Source organism: Halyomorpha halys, unplaced genomic scaffold (assembly GCF_000696795.3).
Source record: "Halyomorpha halys isolate HHAL.00 unplaced genomic scaffold, Hhal_1.1 Scaffold1521.1, whole genome shotgun sequence".
NCBI lineage: Eukaryota > Metazoa > Arthropoda > Insecta > Hemiptera > Pentatomidae > Halyomorpha > Halyomorpha halys.
In genome coordinates, this window is record NW_027114262.1 from 145,495 (window position 1) to 159,047 (window position 13,553).

General features: G+C 28.1%; 1 protein-coding gene across 2 annotated transcripts; it reads right to left on the reverse strand.

Annotated features, from left to right (window-relative positions):
* Positions 1-600: 600 nt before the first annotated feature.
* LOC106689907 (odorant receptor 4) lies at positions 601-12,527 on the reverse strand. 2 transcript variants are annotated; one of them, XM_014435125.3, is made up of 5 exons: positions 11,650-12,519; positions 11,474-11,576; positions 11,301-11,408; positions 5,326-5,481; positions 601-756 (listed from the first exon to the last, which is right to left on the reverse strand). In XM_014435125.3, the coding sequence occupies exons 1-5, from the start codon at positions 12,402-12,404 to the stop codon at positions 706-708; spliced, it is 1,173 nt and encodes a 390-aa protein (XP_014290611.2). In that variant the 5' UTR covers positions 12,405-12,519; the 3' UTR covers positions 601-705. The 2 variants fall into 2 exon arrangements, with proteins under 2 accessions (XP_014290611.2, XP_066907571.1); XM_067051470.1 differs by lacking the exon at positions 11,301-11,408 and having other exon boundaries at positions 11,650-12,527.
* Positions 12,528-13,553: the final 1,026 nt, after the last annotated feature.

Sequence of the window (13,553 nt, forward strand, 5' to 3'; positions counted from 1 at the left end):
CCAGCCTCATGATGTGAGTACCCTTAATTGGGTATTTGACGGTTGAGGGTTATTCTGACTAAATCACTTTCTTGTACAACCGTTGTTCCAGTAACTTCCTTAATACCTCTAACCCCTGATAGGTTGTAGTGATACTGATTTATTTATTTTTTTAATAGAGAAAGAGATCACAAAATTGTTGACATACAAAATAAATGTATTTCAGATATCTTATCACGTTTGATTGAAACAAGATTTCAAAAACTTGTTCCCATTCGCTTATCTTAATGTGTAAGAACTTATCTTAATTATTGATAATAACTAGTGAACTTCTTTGGAAAAACGATTCCTTCTTTATCACACGATCTCAATGGCAACAAATTTACATTCCAATGCTATCATGATTAAAAAAGATCCGTTGGAAATTGTGATAATAAAGATTAATGTTCTTTCACTTACCAAATATTCTTCATGACTTTTTTCCTAGAACTTTCGTAGCTGAAGTCACGTTTTTTCTAGAGGAACTCCCAAAAATGTGCTTGTTATTTACAATATTTAATATGTTATTCCAATAATTAATGGAAATAGATTAGGAATATAAACAAGCGAAAATCTCAGAGGAATAATTCTGTTTATTTTTTCACCACTAATTACAGTGCAATTTCTAACTAGCATTTAGTTCTAATTATTTTGCTATTAACTAGTTGCTGAAGATATTATATCAAATCAAACTGTAGATTTAAGCATCATCAAGTAGGAATAAGAAGCATTCATTATCTGAAATTAAAGTTTATTATCAAAATTACAATTAATAAACCTTAATAAATCATATAATTATAATTTTTTTTTTTAATTTTATTTAGTTTATTCACAACTGTAAAAGTATTTTTACAACCAGCGAATGAGATAAAGAGAGAGAAAAAATATATAAATAAATAATAATAAAAAAAAAACTAATAATAAAATAAAAAAAATGTCATGAAGGCATAAAGGTTAAGGTCATCCAATGATGCCTCTCCATTAAAATTGAAATTTAAAAATCAATTTAAGAGGTCCCTATTCCAGCTCCTTAGTAAACGTCGTCTCGTATCTGCTAAGTCTACTGTCGATAGACCTTGAATTAGAGGGTTAGTGTGTGTTGGAAGTGCGTCGTGAAACCGTTTATATAATGATTTAATGGTTGTTTGTACGGAGGGAGTTCGTAAGTTCTTGTTACTGATGTAGGGGGGAGCGCTACTGATCAGTCTTAGTAATTTTGATTGAAACTGTTGCATTTTCAGTAAGTTAGTTTTTTTGGCATATCAGTAAATTTGTGAACCATAAGCCCAAATTGGTCTGAGAAGGTAAGTATAAATATTTAGTTTTTATGAAAGTGGTAATTTTGATCGTTTATTTATAAGATGAAATAATAATTTATGTCGGAAATTTAGCTTTTATTAAAGGCAATTTAAAAAAAAAAAAAAACACAACTTCATCAATACTGATCAGTCTTAGTAATTTTGATTGAAACTGTTGCATTTTCAGTAAGTTAGTTTTTTTGGCATATCAATTATAAATTTAAACTATTAAATAAATTTATATGATCATGACTATACTATTATGAAATATGTGCTACGGTGAGTGTGGAAAGTAATTTGAGACGACGTTTTGCGGTGACCTTGTGAATTGTTTATTTCAAAACGTCTGTTACTTTCTGGACAGTTCTATATTTATGGTTCATTTGGGGCATACCCTTGTACAGTACAATATAATATATTATTTTACATCCTACAGTATTGTGATATAATTCATTTATTCTGTAAACAAAAAAAAAATCTATTGTTTTCCTTATAGTACAAGAGTGCGGTGAAAAAAAAATGTCAGTTATGTCACCCAAATTTTTTATTACTTTAATAAAAACTATATATAATTACTAGTGAAAATTGATGAATCTACCAAGTATAGTTTGAGGACGTTTGTTTCAAAATGTTAAGAAAAAATAATGTTTCTTTCTGGACTCCCATATCTTTGAAATTACCAACAAAATCCGAAAACCTAATAGAACATCTTTTAAGGTAAAGTAAATTTGTTAAAATATGAACCCAAGTAACTGTTTACGTTAAATAGTTCTGGAGATACAAGTTTTTAAAAAACAATATTTTATTTACAAAACAATCAGTAGTTAGTGAATTTATAGTGGAAATATATATCTTAGGAACTATGTAATGCACATATGTCTATTAGCACTCAAATTAAAAAAAATTTAATGTGTCATAAAGTAGTTTATTATGTTTGTCTTCGAAGTAGTAGTGGTTTTCATCATATTTGACAAAATAAATTCACAAATTGTTGATTTTTAGTTGTTTGGATTTATGAAAAACTATGTCTAAGGAAATATTAGATGTACAGATGCCAAGTGCTCAAATTACTTCTAGTTTAATTTAGTTTATGACATTTATCTTCAGAGGAGTAGTAGTTTTCATATTATTTGCCAAAATAATGATTTCTTGTTGTTCGGACAAAACTTTTGGTTTATAAAAAAGATATATCTTAAGAACTATTACTCGTACTGAGGTTTTCTAGCACTCAAATTAAAAGATGGTTTAATGTTCTATTGAGTAGTTTATCTAGTTTTTTTTTTTTTTTATATTTGCGTATGTTATATTGCGTAACTAGAAATCAATTTACTTTAGCAAAAATAATAATATGAAAAATACTACTCCTACGAAGACATTTTTCATTCGAAGCTCTATTTCTTTAAAACTACCAACATTAAAAAAACCTAAGAGAACAACATTTAAAGCAGAGTAAATTTTCTAAAATGTGAGCCCTAACAGAGCTATTTACGTGCAATAGTTCCCAAGATACATAGCTTTTTAAAAAGACAACATTCCATAAAATGTGCACTAAAAAATCAGTTGTTAGTGAATGTATTTTGAGAAATCTATATATCTCAAAAAATCATTTGACGTACAGATGTCTGCTAGCACTCAAATTAAAGCTAGTTTAATGTACTGTAATGTAGTTTCTAACATTTATATTCGTAGGAGTAGTAGTTTTTATGATATTGGACAAAATAAATTCACAGTGTTGATTTCTAGTTGTTCGGACAGAAGTTGTGATTTATGAAAAACACTATCTCAGGAAGTATTAGCCATAAAGATATCTACTAACACTCAAAATAGAAGTAATTTGACTTATTATAAACTAGTTTCTGACACTTTCTCGACAAATAGTCTTTTAAAAAGCAACATTTCATAAAAATGTACTGAAATATCAGTAGTTAGTTAATTTATTTTGAGAAATCTATTTCTCAGGAACTATGTGACGTATAGAAGTCTATTAGCACTCAAATCAAAGCTAGTTTAACGTACTATTAAGTAGTTATATTCCTTTTCCTTTGTACGAATAGTAGTTTTCATGATATTTGCTAAAATAAATTGATTTATAGCTGTTCGGACAATAAGTTTGATTTATGAAAAACTTCATTTCAGAAACCATTGGACGTAGAGATATCTCCAGCACTCAAATTAAAGCTAGTTAAATTTACTACAAAATGGTCAATTATGTTTATCTTTGTAGGAGTAGTAGTTTTTATGATATTTGACAAAATAAACTCATAAAATGTTAGTTTCTAGTTGTTCATATAAAATGTTGGGTTTTTGAAAAAATATATCTCTAGATCCATAAGACGCACATAAGTCTGCCAACACTCAAAATAATGGAAATTTAACTTACTATAAAATTCATGTAAGCTATTACTCCTACGAAGATAAATATCATAAACTACTTTATAGCTCATTAAACTAGCTTTAATTTGAGTGCTAATAGACGTCTGTACATTAAATGATTTTTGAGATATAAATTTCTCAAAATAAATTAACTAACTTCTGATTTTTCATTTAATTTTTTTATGATGTGTTGCTTTTAAAAAAAGTATATTTTGGGAAGTATAGCTCTATGAAGGCTCATACTTTAGCAAATTTACTCTACTTAAAATGATATCTCTTAGGTCTTCTAGTTGTGTTGGTACTTATAAATGTTAATTTCTAGTTGTTCGTTTAAAATGTTGGATTTTTGAAAAAATATATCTCTAGACCCATAAAACGCACATATGTCTGCCAACACTCAAAATAAAGAAAATATAACTTACTATAAAGTAGTTTATGACACTTATCTTCGTAGGGATAGTAGTTTTTAAGATGTTCACATATGAATATAAATTTGTCCGAAAACTATAAATCAATTTTTCAAAATAAATTCACTGACTACTGATCTTTCAATACGTCCCAAACAACATTTTTATGAAAAATTCGGACAATAAGTTTGATTTATGAAAAACTTTATTTCAGAAACCATCGGACGTACTAATGTCTGCCAGCGCTCAAATTAAAGCTAGTTAAATTTACTACAAAATAGTTTATAATGTTTATCTTTGTAGGAGTAGTAGTTTTTATGATATTTTACAAAATAAACTCACAAAATGTTAATTTATAGTTGTTAGTATAAAATGTTGGATTTTTTAAAAAAATATATCTCTAGATCCATAAGACGCACTTACGTCAAATATACTCAAAATAGAAGTAATTTAACTTACTATAAACTAGTTATGGCATTTATCTTCATTAGCTAATTTATGATACTCTCATATGAATATGAATTTTGCACATGAAATTTTGTCAGAACCAATTTAAATCAACTTAGTTTACCAAAAATTATGAAAATTACAATTCCTGCGAATATAAGTGTCATAAACTACTTTATAGCTCATTAAACTAGCTTTAATTTGAGTGCTAATAGACATCTGTACGTTTAATTATTCCTGAGATAAAGATTTCCCACTATAAATTCTGATTTCTCAGTACGTATTTCATGGTATGTCGCTTTTAAAAAAACTATATCCCGGGAACTATTGAACGTAAATAGCTCTGTTAAGGCCCATAGTTTAGCAAATTTACTCTACTTTTTTTTTTTTATAAGCTTTTCTAGTGTTGGTAGTTTTAAAGATATGGTGCCCCAAATGAAATTTTGTTTTATCACATTCTAACCTATTCAAACCCTACCTATACTTGTCAGACTCATCAGTTTTGAGTAGTAATTATAGATAGTTTTCATTAAAATAATAAAAAATTGGCGTGAAATAACTGACTTTTTTCTTTTCTTGGGCTTTTGTACTATCCCATATACAAAAGAGTTCTGGAGAGTAGAATTGATTTGAAATAGTAAGGTTACTTTTGGACGATCACTTGGAAAGAGGACAACTCAATTATTATTATATGAATATTTAATTTTTTATTTACCATAAAATAACTGAAAATCAACACTGTTTTTAATTAACTTCATGCACTATAACATTTAGTATTTTACCTGCATAAATGTCTTCAAATTTAAAGTAGCCAATCCACGATATTTGATAACAAACGGCTTCTGGGCTTGCATCAGCATTATAGCGACAGTTCTTCGAAAATTTTTACCTTCACTGTACCAAGGCAGATCATAAATACTGCAAATTACTTCGTTGTTCTGGAAAATAAATTATTGGTTCTATAAAGTGTTATGTGAAAGAAAAAAATAATTTAAATTGAGTAACATAATTTATTAGAGTAATAATGATACTTTATATTCATCATTTACCTCAACAAATCAACTTTAGCCTTCGTACTCGACGGATTGCTTTACAGTATCTTTAAATAATATTCTACTTATTCCTGTCTGGACGAACGACTAATCTGAAACATTGGCATTGTTGGTAACGAGCTCGCAGATTGGCACTCACGCTCCTTGGCCGAGGCACCGCCGTTCTTACCCCATCAGAAATCAGTACACCCCTTAAATTACAAATATTAGAAAAATGACAGGCCAAGTGGGATGAAAGCTCTCCGAGTACATTAAAAGAAATAAAACGATCAGTAAAACCATGGTCGACATCCTACCGCAACAGCCGCAGGGAGGAGGTTGCTCTGGCCAGCTTGAGAATAGGTCATACTCTCCTCACGCACTCTCACCTGTTCAGAAAACTGCCACCTCCAACGTGCAAATATTGACAGTCCATTCTTACGATTTAACATATTTTTGAAGAGTGTACTCACTATTTGCCAGCAATAAATAGGATAGGACTGACCCCAAGTTTATCCAAAGCTCTCGCAGACGAGGAAGCTAAAATTACAGGAGTTTTTGAATTTTTAAAAGCACGTCGCCTTCTTTATAAATTATAACTCCTCTTCGAATTTTATTTTTTTATGTTTTTTACTTTTTTTTTAAATTATTTTTTTTTTATTTTTATATTTTTTACTTTTATCATGCCATAGGCGTTGATTACCAGAGAGTTTTACAACAACTAATCTGGAATTCTCATACAAGACTGAAGAGACAGGAAACTGCACGTCGATTTCAACTATTACAGCACTTACTAGACAAACGGTCTAAACTTCCAACAAATTACAAAAGACTGATCTACATGACTGTAATAAGGCCCATCTGGACATATGAAGTTGATCTTTGGGGCTCCACTAAACCTTTGAATTCCTCTCGTATTCAATCCTTACAATCCAAAATCTTACGTAAAATCCTCAATGCTTCTTACTTTGTCGCTAATAAAATCATCCATAAAGACCTTATTGATCCATATGTAACCGATTTCTAACCTTGCTTCATCTTCTATTCCTGATAATCCTCTAAGGCACCTGAAAAAGAAGTTAGTCTCGAGACCATCTAATGTAGAAACATTATTGGCGTGCCATTGGGTAGTTTCTCCACAAATATTTATTTATATATACCTTATCTTATCATATTTATTTGTAGCTTAAATACAGTTGAAAATTTCAAGAAAAAAATCATTCTTCAATTTTAAATGGTGTATGGTAAGTGTTAAAATAATGTGATAAAAAAAAAGTGATCTCACTAGTAATTTATTTGTTTATATCTTTATTGAAATTTACAACTGTACATAATAATACATTCAGTAAATTTGATGTAAGTTTATAATGGAATGATACATGCGTGTAGAGGAGCCCATTAGTAGCACTCTAATGACGTTTTAATATTAGCAGGTCTCCTGGCCATCTTCTTTTTGGGCACCTGGGAAGATTATCAGAAATGAAAGAGGAAGCAAGGTTAGAAACAGTTGGATTTGGGTGATTAGGGAGTTTATAATGGAAGGAATGATATCTGGTTTGGGCTAGATCGGTTTCATTTGCAACAGGTCTTTATGTATGATTTTATTTGTGACAAAGTAAGGAGCATTGAGGATTTTACGAAGGATTTTGGATTGCAAAGATTGGATAAGAGAGGAATTCAAAGGTTAGTGGAGCCCCAAGGCTCAACTCCGTATGTCCAGATAGGCCTTATTATAGCCATGTAAATCATTCTTTTGTAGTTCAGACTGTTTTTCTAGTAAGTTTTGTAATAGTCGGAATCGATGTACAGTTTCCTGTCTTTTCAGTCTTGTGTGAGGATTCCACAATAGTCGCTTGTTCAGATGTAGTCCAATATAGCGGATCTGCTCGACAGTGATAGGTGGAATATTGTATAAAGGATACTTAGGGCAATATTATTTAAATGAGCTTAAATGTTCCTAAAAAATCTTTAATTATTTTATGGGCTTTGCATTCAATAACTTATTGCAGAATCTAAAATTTTTCAACAATTTTGACCACATATCCCAACAAGGTCAGGAGTCTTCACTGAAATCGGCACTTTTTTTACTAAAAACAAATGGGGTTATAAACATTTTTTGAATATAATTATATCTTTGAAAACTACCTCACAACAATTTTTAAAGCTTTAAATAGGTTCTCAAATCACAAATTTTGCAACTTTTCCGGTTTTCATCTTTTTGAAGATGACAGCTAACCCTACGTAAAAACATTCCTGAATTATTATAAAAATCTATTTATTTAAAATCATTTTTTTAAAAATATATCATTACAAAATGAATCAGAAAACAGCATTGTTAACCATTAGTAAATCTTTGTTATACCAAAAGCACTTTAAACATATTTCCTATTCCTAGTTTCAATATAGGCATTGGCTTGCCCAGAGGGGGACAGGATGAACCAGGTGCTCCCTCTAGAAGTAAAAAAATTATGGTTTTAATAAAACTTAATTTTTTAAATCAAATACTAATTGTAATAACTAATAAAGCACTATATAATTATATAAGCTGAAATGTCATAGCTTGATTGACTATGGCTTGTCTCAACAAACAAAAACAATAAAATAAAAAAAGCATACATGTATGTTCTAAGGGTTTCTTCTAAATTCAGAAACTTTTTATTAAAAGAAAAGTAAATTCATTATAATGGGACTGAAATAAAATTAAAAGTAAGTTTTCTTCATATATTGGTAAAAATAACCCATACTGGTGAGTAATGTAAATTATTTTACATATCCAGAGGGTTAAATTTGGTAAGTTATTAACATATTAAAATAAATCATTGTTTATATTAATTAGGTATGATATAATACATAATATGTATGATGTATTTATAATTTTATTGAAATCATTATCATTTTTAATTATTGAACCTTGTTCATTAATACATAAAAAACATATTATTCATTTATTCTAAAATATTTAAAGTGAAGAGATAGTTCATGACATGATTTAAAGTGGTTTGATGCAATTGATCTATTGATTTGAACTTTTATACCATTTTTATTAAATTGTTTGTAAATACTAAAACTTCTATTGACTTATTAGAACTTTTAATAAATCTAATGATTGACTAAACAAGACCTTAATGATTCCTAATCTTAACGCTACCAGAAGATTAATATCACACTATGAAGTTGTGTTTAATAAATCATATTAATTCTGAGGTTTCTTACTTTTTCACTGTGACAAAATATTGCATCATCTTGTTGCGAATAGGAATTTATCCATTCATTATATGAATAAACAGAAGGTTCATTTGTATAATGCATATAATTATATTATAAATATTTATATGGAAGAAATACTTCATGAAATAATTCTAAGTGACTGATGTAATTTATCAAATGATTTGGACCTTTATACCATTTAGATAAAATTATTTGTAAACAGTAAAACTTCAAAAGACTCGTTAGAACTCTTAATAGATCTAATGATAGACTCAACTAGACCTTAATGACTTGTAACTCTATAATTGCTAATCATAACATTACTAAACAATTAATATCATACTAATAAATTGTATTAAATGAATCATATGGCATCTGTTTCTTCTTACTTTTTCACTGTGAAATATAAAATATTGTATCACCCAGTTGCGAATAGGAGTTCATCCATTCATTATATGAATAAACAGAAGGTTCATTTATATAATGCATATAATTATAGTATAAATATTTATATGAAAGGAATACTTCATGAAATAATTTTAAGTCTCAAATTGATGTGATTGATCAATTAATTTGAACTTATATATAATTTAGATAAAATCATTTGTAAACATTAAAACTTCTGGTGACTCGTTAGAACTCTTAATAGATCTAATGATAGACTCCATGAGACCTTGACATTTCCTAATTGTAAGGCTACTTAGCAGATTAATGTCACCTTATAAAGTTTTATTTAATCAATCATATAACATCTGTAGATTCTTACCTTTTCATTGTGACAAAATATTGCATTATCTAGTTACAAATAGAAATTCACCTTTTCATTATATGAATAAACAAATGGTTCATTTATATAAAACATACAATTATATAATTAATATTTAAATATTCATATGGAAGGAATGCTTCATGAAGTAATTTTAAGTGACTAATTGATGTAATTGATCAATTGATTTGAACTTCTATACTATTTAGATAAAATCATTTGTAAACATTAAAACTTCTGGTAACTCGTTAGAACTTTTAATCGATCTAATGATAGAATCAACAAGATCTTAATGATTCGTCCTCTATAATTGGCTATCATAACACTACTAGAATATTGGTATCAAACTATTAGGTTGTATGTAACATATAATATGACATTCGTAGTTCCTTACCTGTAATGACTAAATATTGCATCATCCTGTTTCAAAGGGGGATTCATCTATACGTCATATAAATAACCAATCTGTTTGTTTATCATAACCATTTAAATAATAACTAATCTTTTAAATCATAAATTATTTTATAAATAATGGAAAACTGTCGAAAATACTGCATTGAATATAAAAAATAAATTTTCATAGATCACATACATTTAAGAAATAAAGCTTATATCATTAATATTAACTATTTGATCAGAAATATATGCACTGTTATGGTATAAACTAGCATTCTGAGTAGAGAGACAAGGATCAACATGATGATGGTGTCTTCATTATTATTTAAACAAAATATTGTGTTAATAATTTTATGATATCATATCCTTGAGTAATTGAAAATGTGTCCTATGAACACAGTTGGGAATTCATTATTTTCTACAGTAATTATTAAAAAAATTTTCAACCATAAGGTAGGGGATTGTTGCGACAATTTTTTGGAAGCGGAAAATTTTAATTTTCCCTCTATATACTAAAAATATCTATTTTCTTAACATTTTCAGACTTGAGCTGTTCATAAACTGATCAGGTAGGAATGCTGACACTTGAAAATAATAATTTTCCTTCCTATTCTAACACAATATTATACCTTTAGAATCCCAATTAATTGTGATTGGTTTTAAATTTGCATAACTATTTGGTTAAAATCTTTTACCACAATTTTTGCAGTTGAGGTCGGTTCTCAAACCACAAATTTTCAGATTTTTCTGGTTATCAAATGAGCATGAACTCCCTCCCTTGACAAATTGCCTGCCTCAAGGTTTAAGCAACGTTTTACAGAAACCTGGAAAATTCTATCTACGATTCCATCTTTAAACAAGCAAACAAATAGTTCATATATAAATCGTGATGAACATATGTACTATTGATTTATTTGGATTGTAAAAAAAGAAAGATAGAGAGGCCTAGTTTTGTTGGAATTACTTTTGGAATAAAAGATCATTCAAGTACAAAAATATGAAAAATTTTCCATCAATTTTAAGTAATAATAAGGGAGATTTTTTTTTTCTTTCCATACTATTCAAATTCTAAACTCCTGGTTTCAATCACATACCTGATTTGTTTTTCCATTTATGGTGAAATATGGAAATAAAAATTGTTTGTTGATTTTTAAACTGAACAAATGCGGTCAATATTTTTATATTCTCATAGTAAATTTATGAAATAAAAAACATAATGCTACCAAATTTTGTATTTAGCTACGCGCTTTTTTTTAAATATTTTTTTTTCAAGTAATAATTATTTTTTTTAGATGAACCTGAAAAGTAAAATAAATAACCTTCCTATAGTCATGTTTATTACATGTATTAATCACACCTCTTCTTCCATTGACTCTCCAAAATAGCACAAACCAAGGACGAGACTTCCACAGCACATTATAAGAGTTATGCCATGGAATTTGATCGACAAACTTCCTCTTTCATCCTAAAAATAACAGGAAAGTTTTAATACAAGATACTAGTTACCTTAAGAAGAAACCTATTACTTACGAAAGTCATGAGACAGTAGAATATCACACAGAGTGTAACTGATATTGCAGTGTTGTGTATAGCTACTGGAAGTCCTAGTATACCTTTCATATTGTTCAATACTCTGTCAATTATTATAAAACATTATTATAATATATTATAAATATAGATATTATTAAAATGAAAATCAATATTACTCTATGGTTCTTTGGTGTTGTGCTATCACTTTCCAGAGCATTTTTTCACTTTTGATTTTGTAATCGTCTTCTTTTTTCTCTAAATAATTCTTTATCATCTCTAGTTTTTTTCTTATGATTCTGAGCTCTATTTTAGTGTAAATAATAGAGATGAATACTAAAGTCTCAGAACCCAGATGGACCGTCATAGATGCCATCGTCCAGATAAGAATGGGAACAGTAATAATGAATCTTTTCAATGTACGAGGTTCGAAAAATTCAATAAATCCTTCGCAAGGTACATCCACTCTGATAGAAGGAAAATTAGGAATGACATAACCGATAACAAAATCTAATAGTGTCAGCACATTTATATATAGGATTTCATAAGGCAGAATTATCATCCAATATTTATAGACTACATTCCAAGCATCCTTAGAGATTTTTTCAAACATTTCTTTTTCCCAACCTTTTTTATGTCTTTTTTCTATCTCAGCGAAGAAGCCTAGTAATTGTTTGATTTCATTTTCTCTGAAATAGTAGATAGCATGTTTAATACAGATAATTATTCCGTAAGCAGCAAAACTCGCAGTACCTCCCAAACTCCTCTCCAATCCCAAAAAGTAAAGAGAAACGGCATTGGCTATAGACATTACTACATTTGTGATTGTAACAAATGCTTGTATGAATCTTCTAACTGGACTTCTTGATATGACAAATGTTATCTCTAAAACACCAGGTAGCTCTTGAAGCAGTGATTTTAATATTTTTACCATAATAATGTGTTTATAGCTAATGTGAAATTGGAAAATTGGCAGAGATCTATCTAGAACCACAAGCTTGATATGAGGCCCTTCGAGAACTGATGGTTTCCTAAATTATAGGTTCTATAATTGGCCTGAGAACTAATGATCCTACCTTGGAAAGATTAATACCTGACTTGATTGGACAGAAACTTTCTGGCAACCAAATGGATGTTATTATCATAATTGATGATGCTAGGATAATCATAGACCATTGATTGAGCCATTAAAACAATCATTCATTGATTTATATTATTTTTTAATCAGAGATAACTTTTTTGCCGAAGACTGTTCAGTAAAGTTGCAATCAATTTTCACTATAATATTCCTTTATTAATATTTTATAAACCTTTCGTTCCCTCACAGACTATACCCACACTCATATGCATTAACAATTCATAAGTTTTTTTTTTATTCATTTTTAAAAAATAATAACTTTAAAAATGTACAATAAATAAATTAATTAATGCAAGAATTTATTTATTAATCATTAAATATGAATTATGAGACAACATAATTTAATATAATTATTTATTATCAATTATAGAATAATTATTGTATAATTAATAGCTGATGATATAATAATTGTATAAATACTGTATTATCCTTCAATGTAACTTTTTGTCTCATATAATTGAACCCACATATACAATGGTAAACCAATCAATAATTCTATGAAATCGTGCTTTATTAACTGCATCAATAGTGTTTTCAATAAAAACAAAAAACTAAAAGCACTATTAGATATATTTTGAGCCTTGAATTCTTGTTGATAAATGGAGAAAAACAATTTATGATATAATTTATAAAACAATATAAAAATAAAATAATTATAAAACCTAAATTTCTTATCTAATTATAATAATTATTATCTAATATAATTGTAATTTTAAAGAGAAAAAAAAAGATTTACTCAGCAATACTGCACAAATACATCAGGTTACTACAATACACAACATTGTAATCAATCTACTTAATATATTATCATATATTAACAAAGATACAAATTTTTTTTTTCCCTACTTTATCTTTATTCAAACAATGATCATCATCTATAAACTAAATATAATATATTTTAAATATTATTATTTTTTTGTTGACAATTTTATTTTATTTTTATAT

What these genes read in the sequence shown, in the direction of transcription:
- LOC106689907 (XM_014435125.3), bottom strand. Translation starts at nt 12,404, where the DNA reads ATGGTAAAAATATTAAAATCACTGCTTCAAGAGCTACCTGGTGTTTTA. An exon ending in TCTACTGTCTCATGACTTTC is followed by an intron (nt 11,409 to 11,473) that starts GTAAGTAATAGG and finishes TGTTATTTTTAG; the next exon opens with GATGAAAGAGGAAGTTTGTC. An exon ending in ATTTGAAGACATTTATGCAG is followed by an intron (nt 757 to 5,325) that starts GTAAAATACTAA and finishes CTTTAATTTCAG; the next exon opens with ATAATGAATGCTTCTTATTC.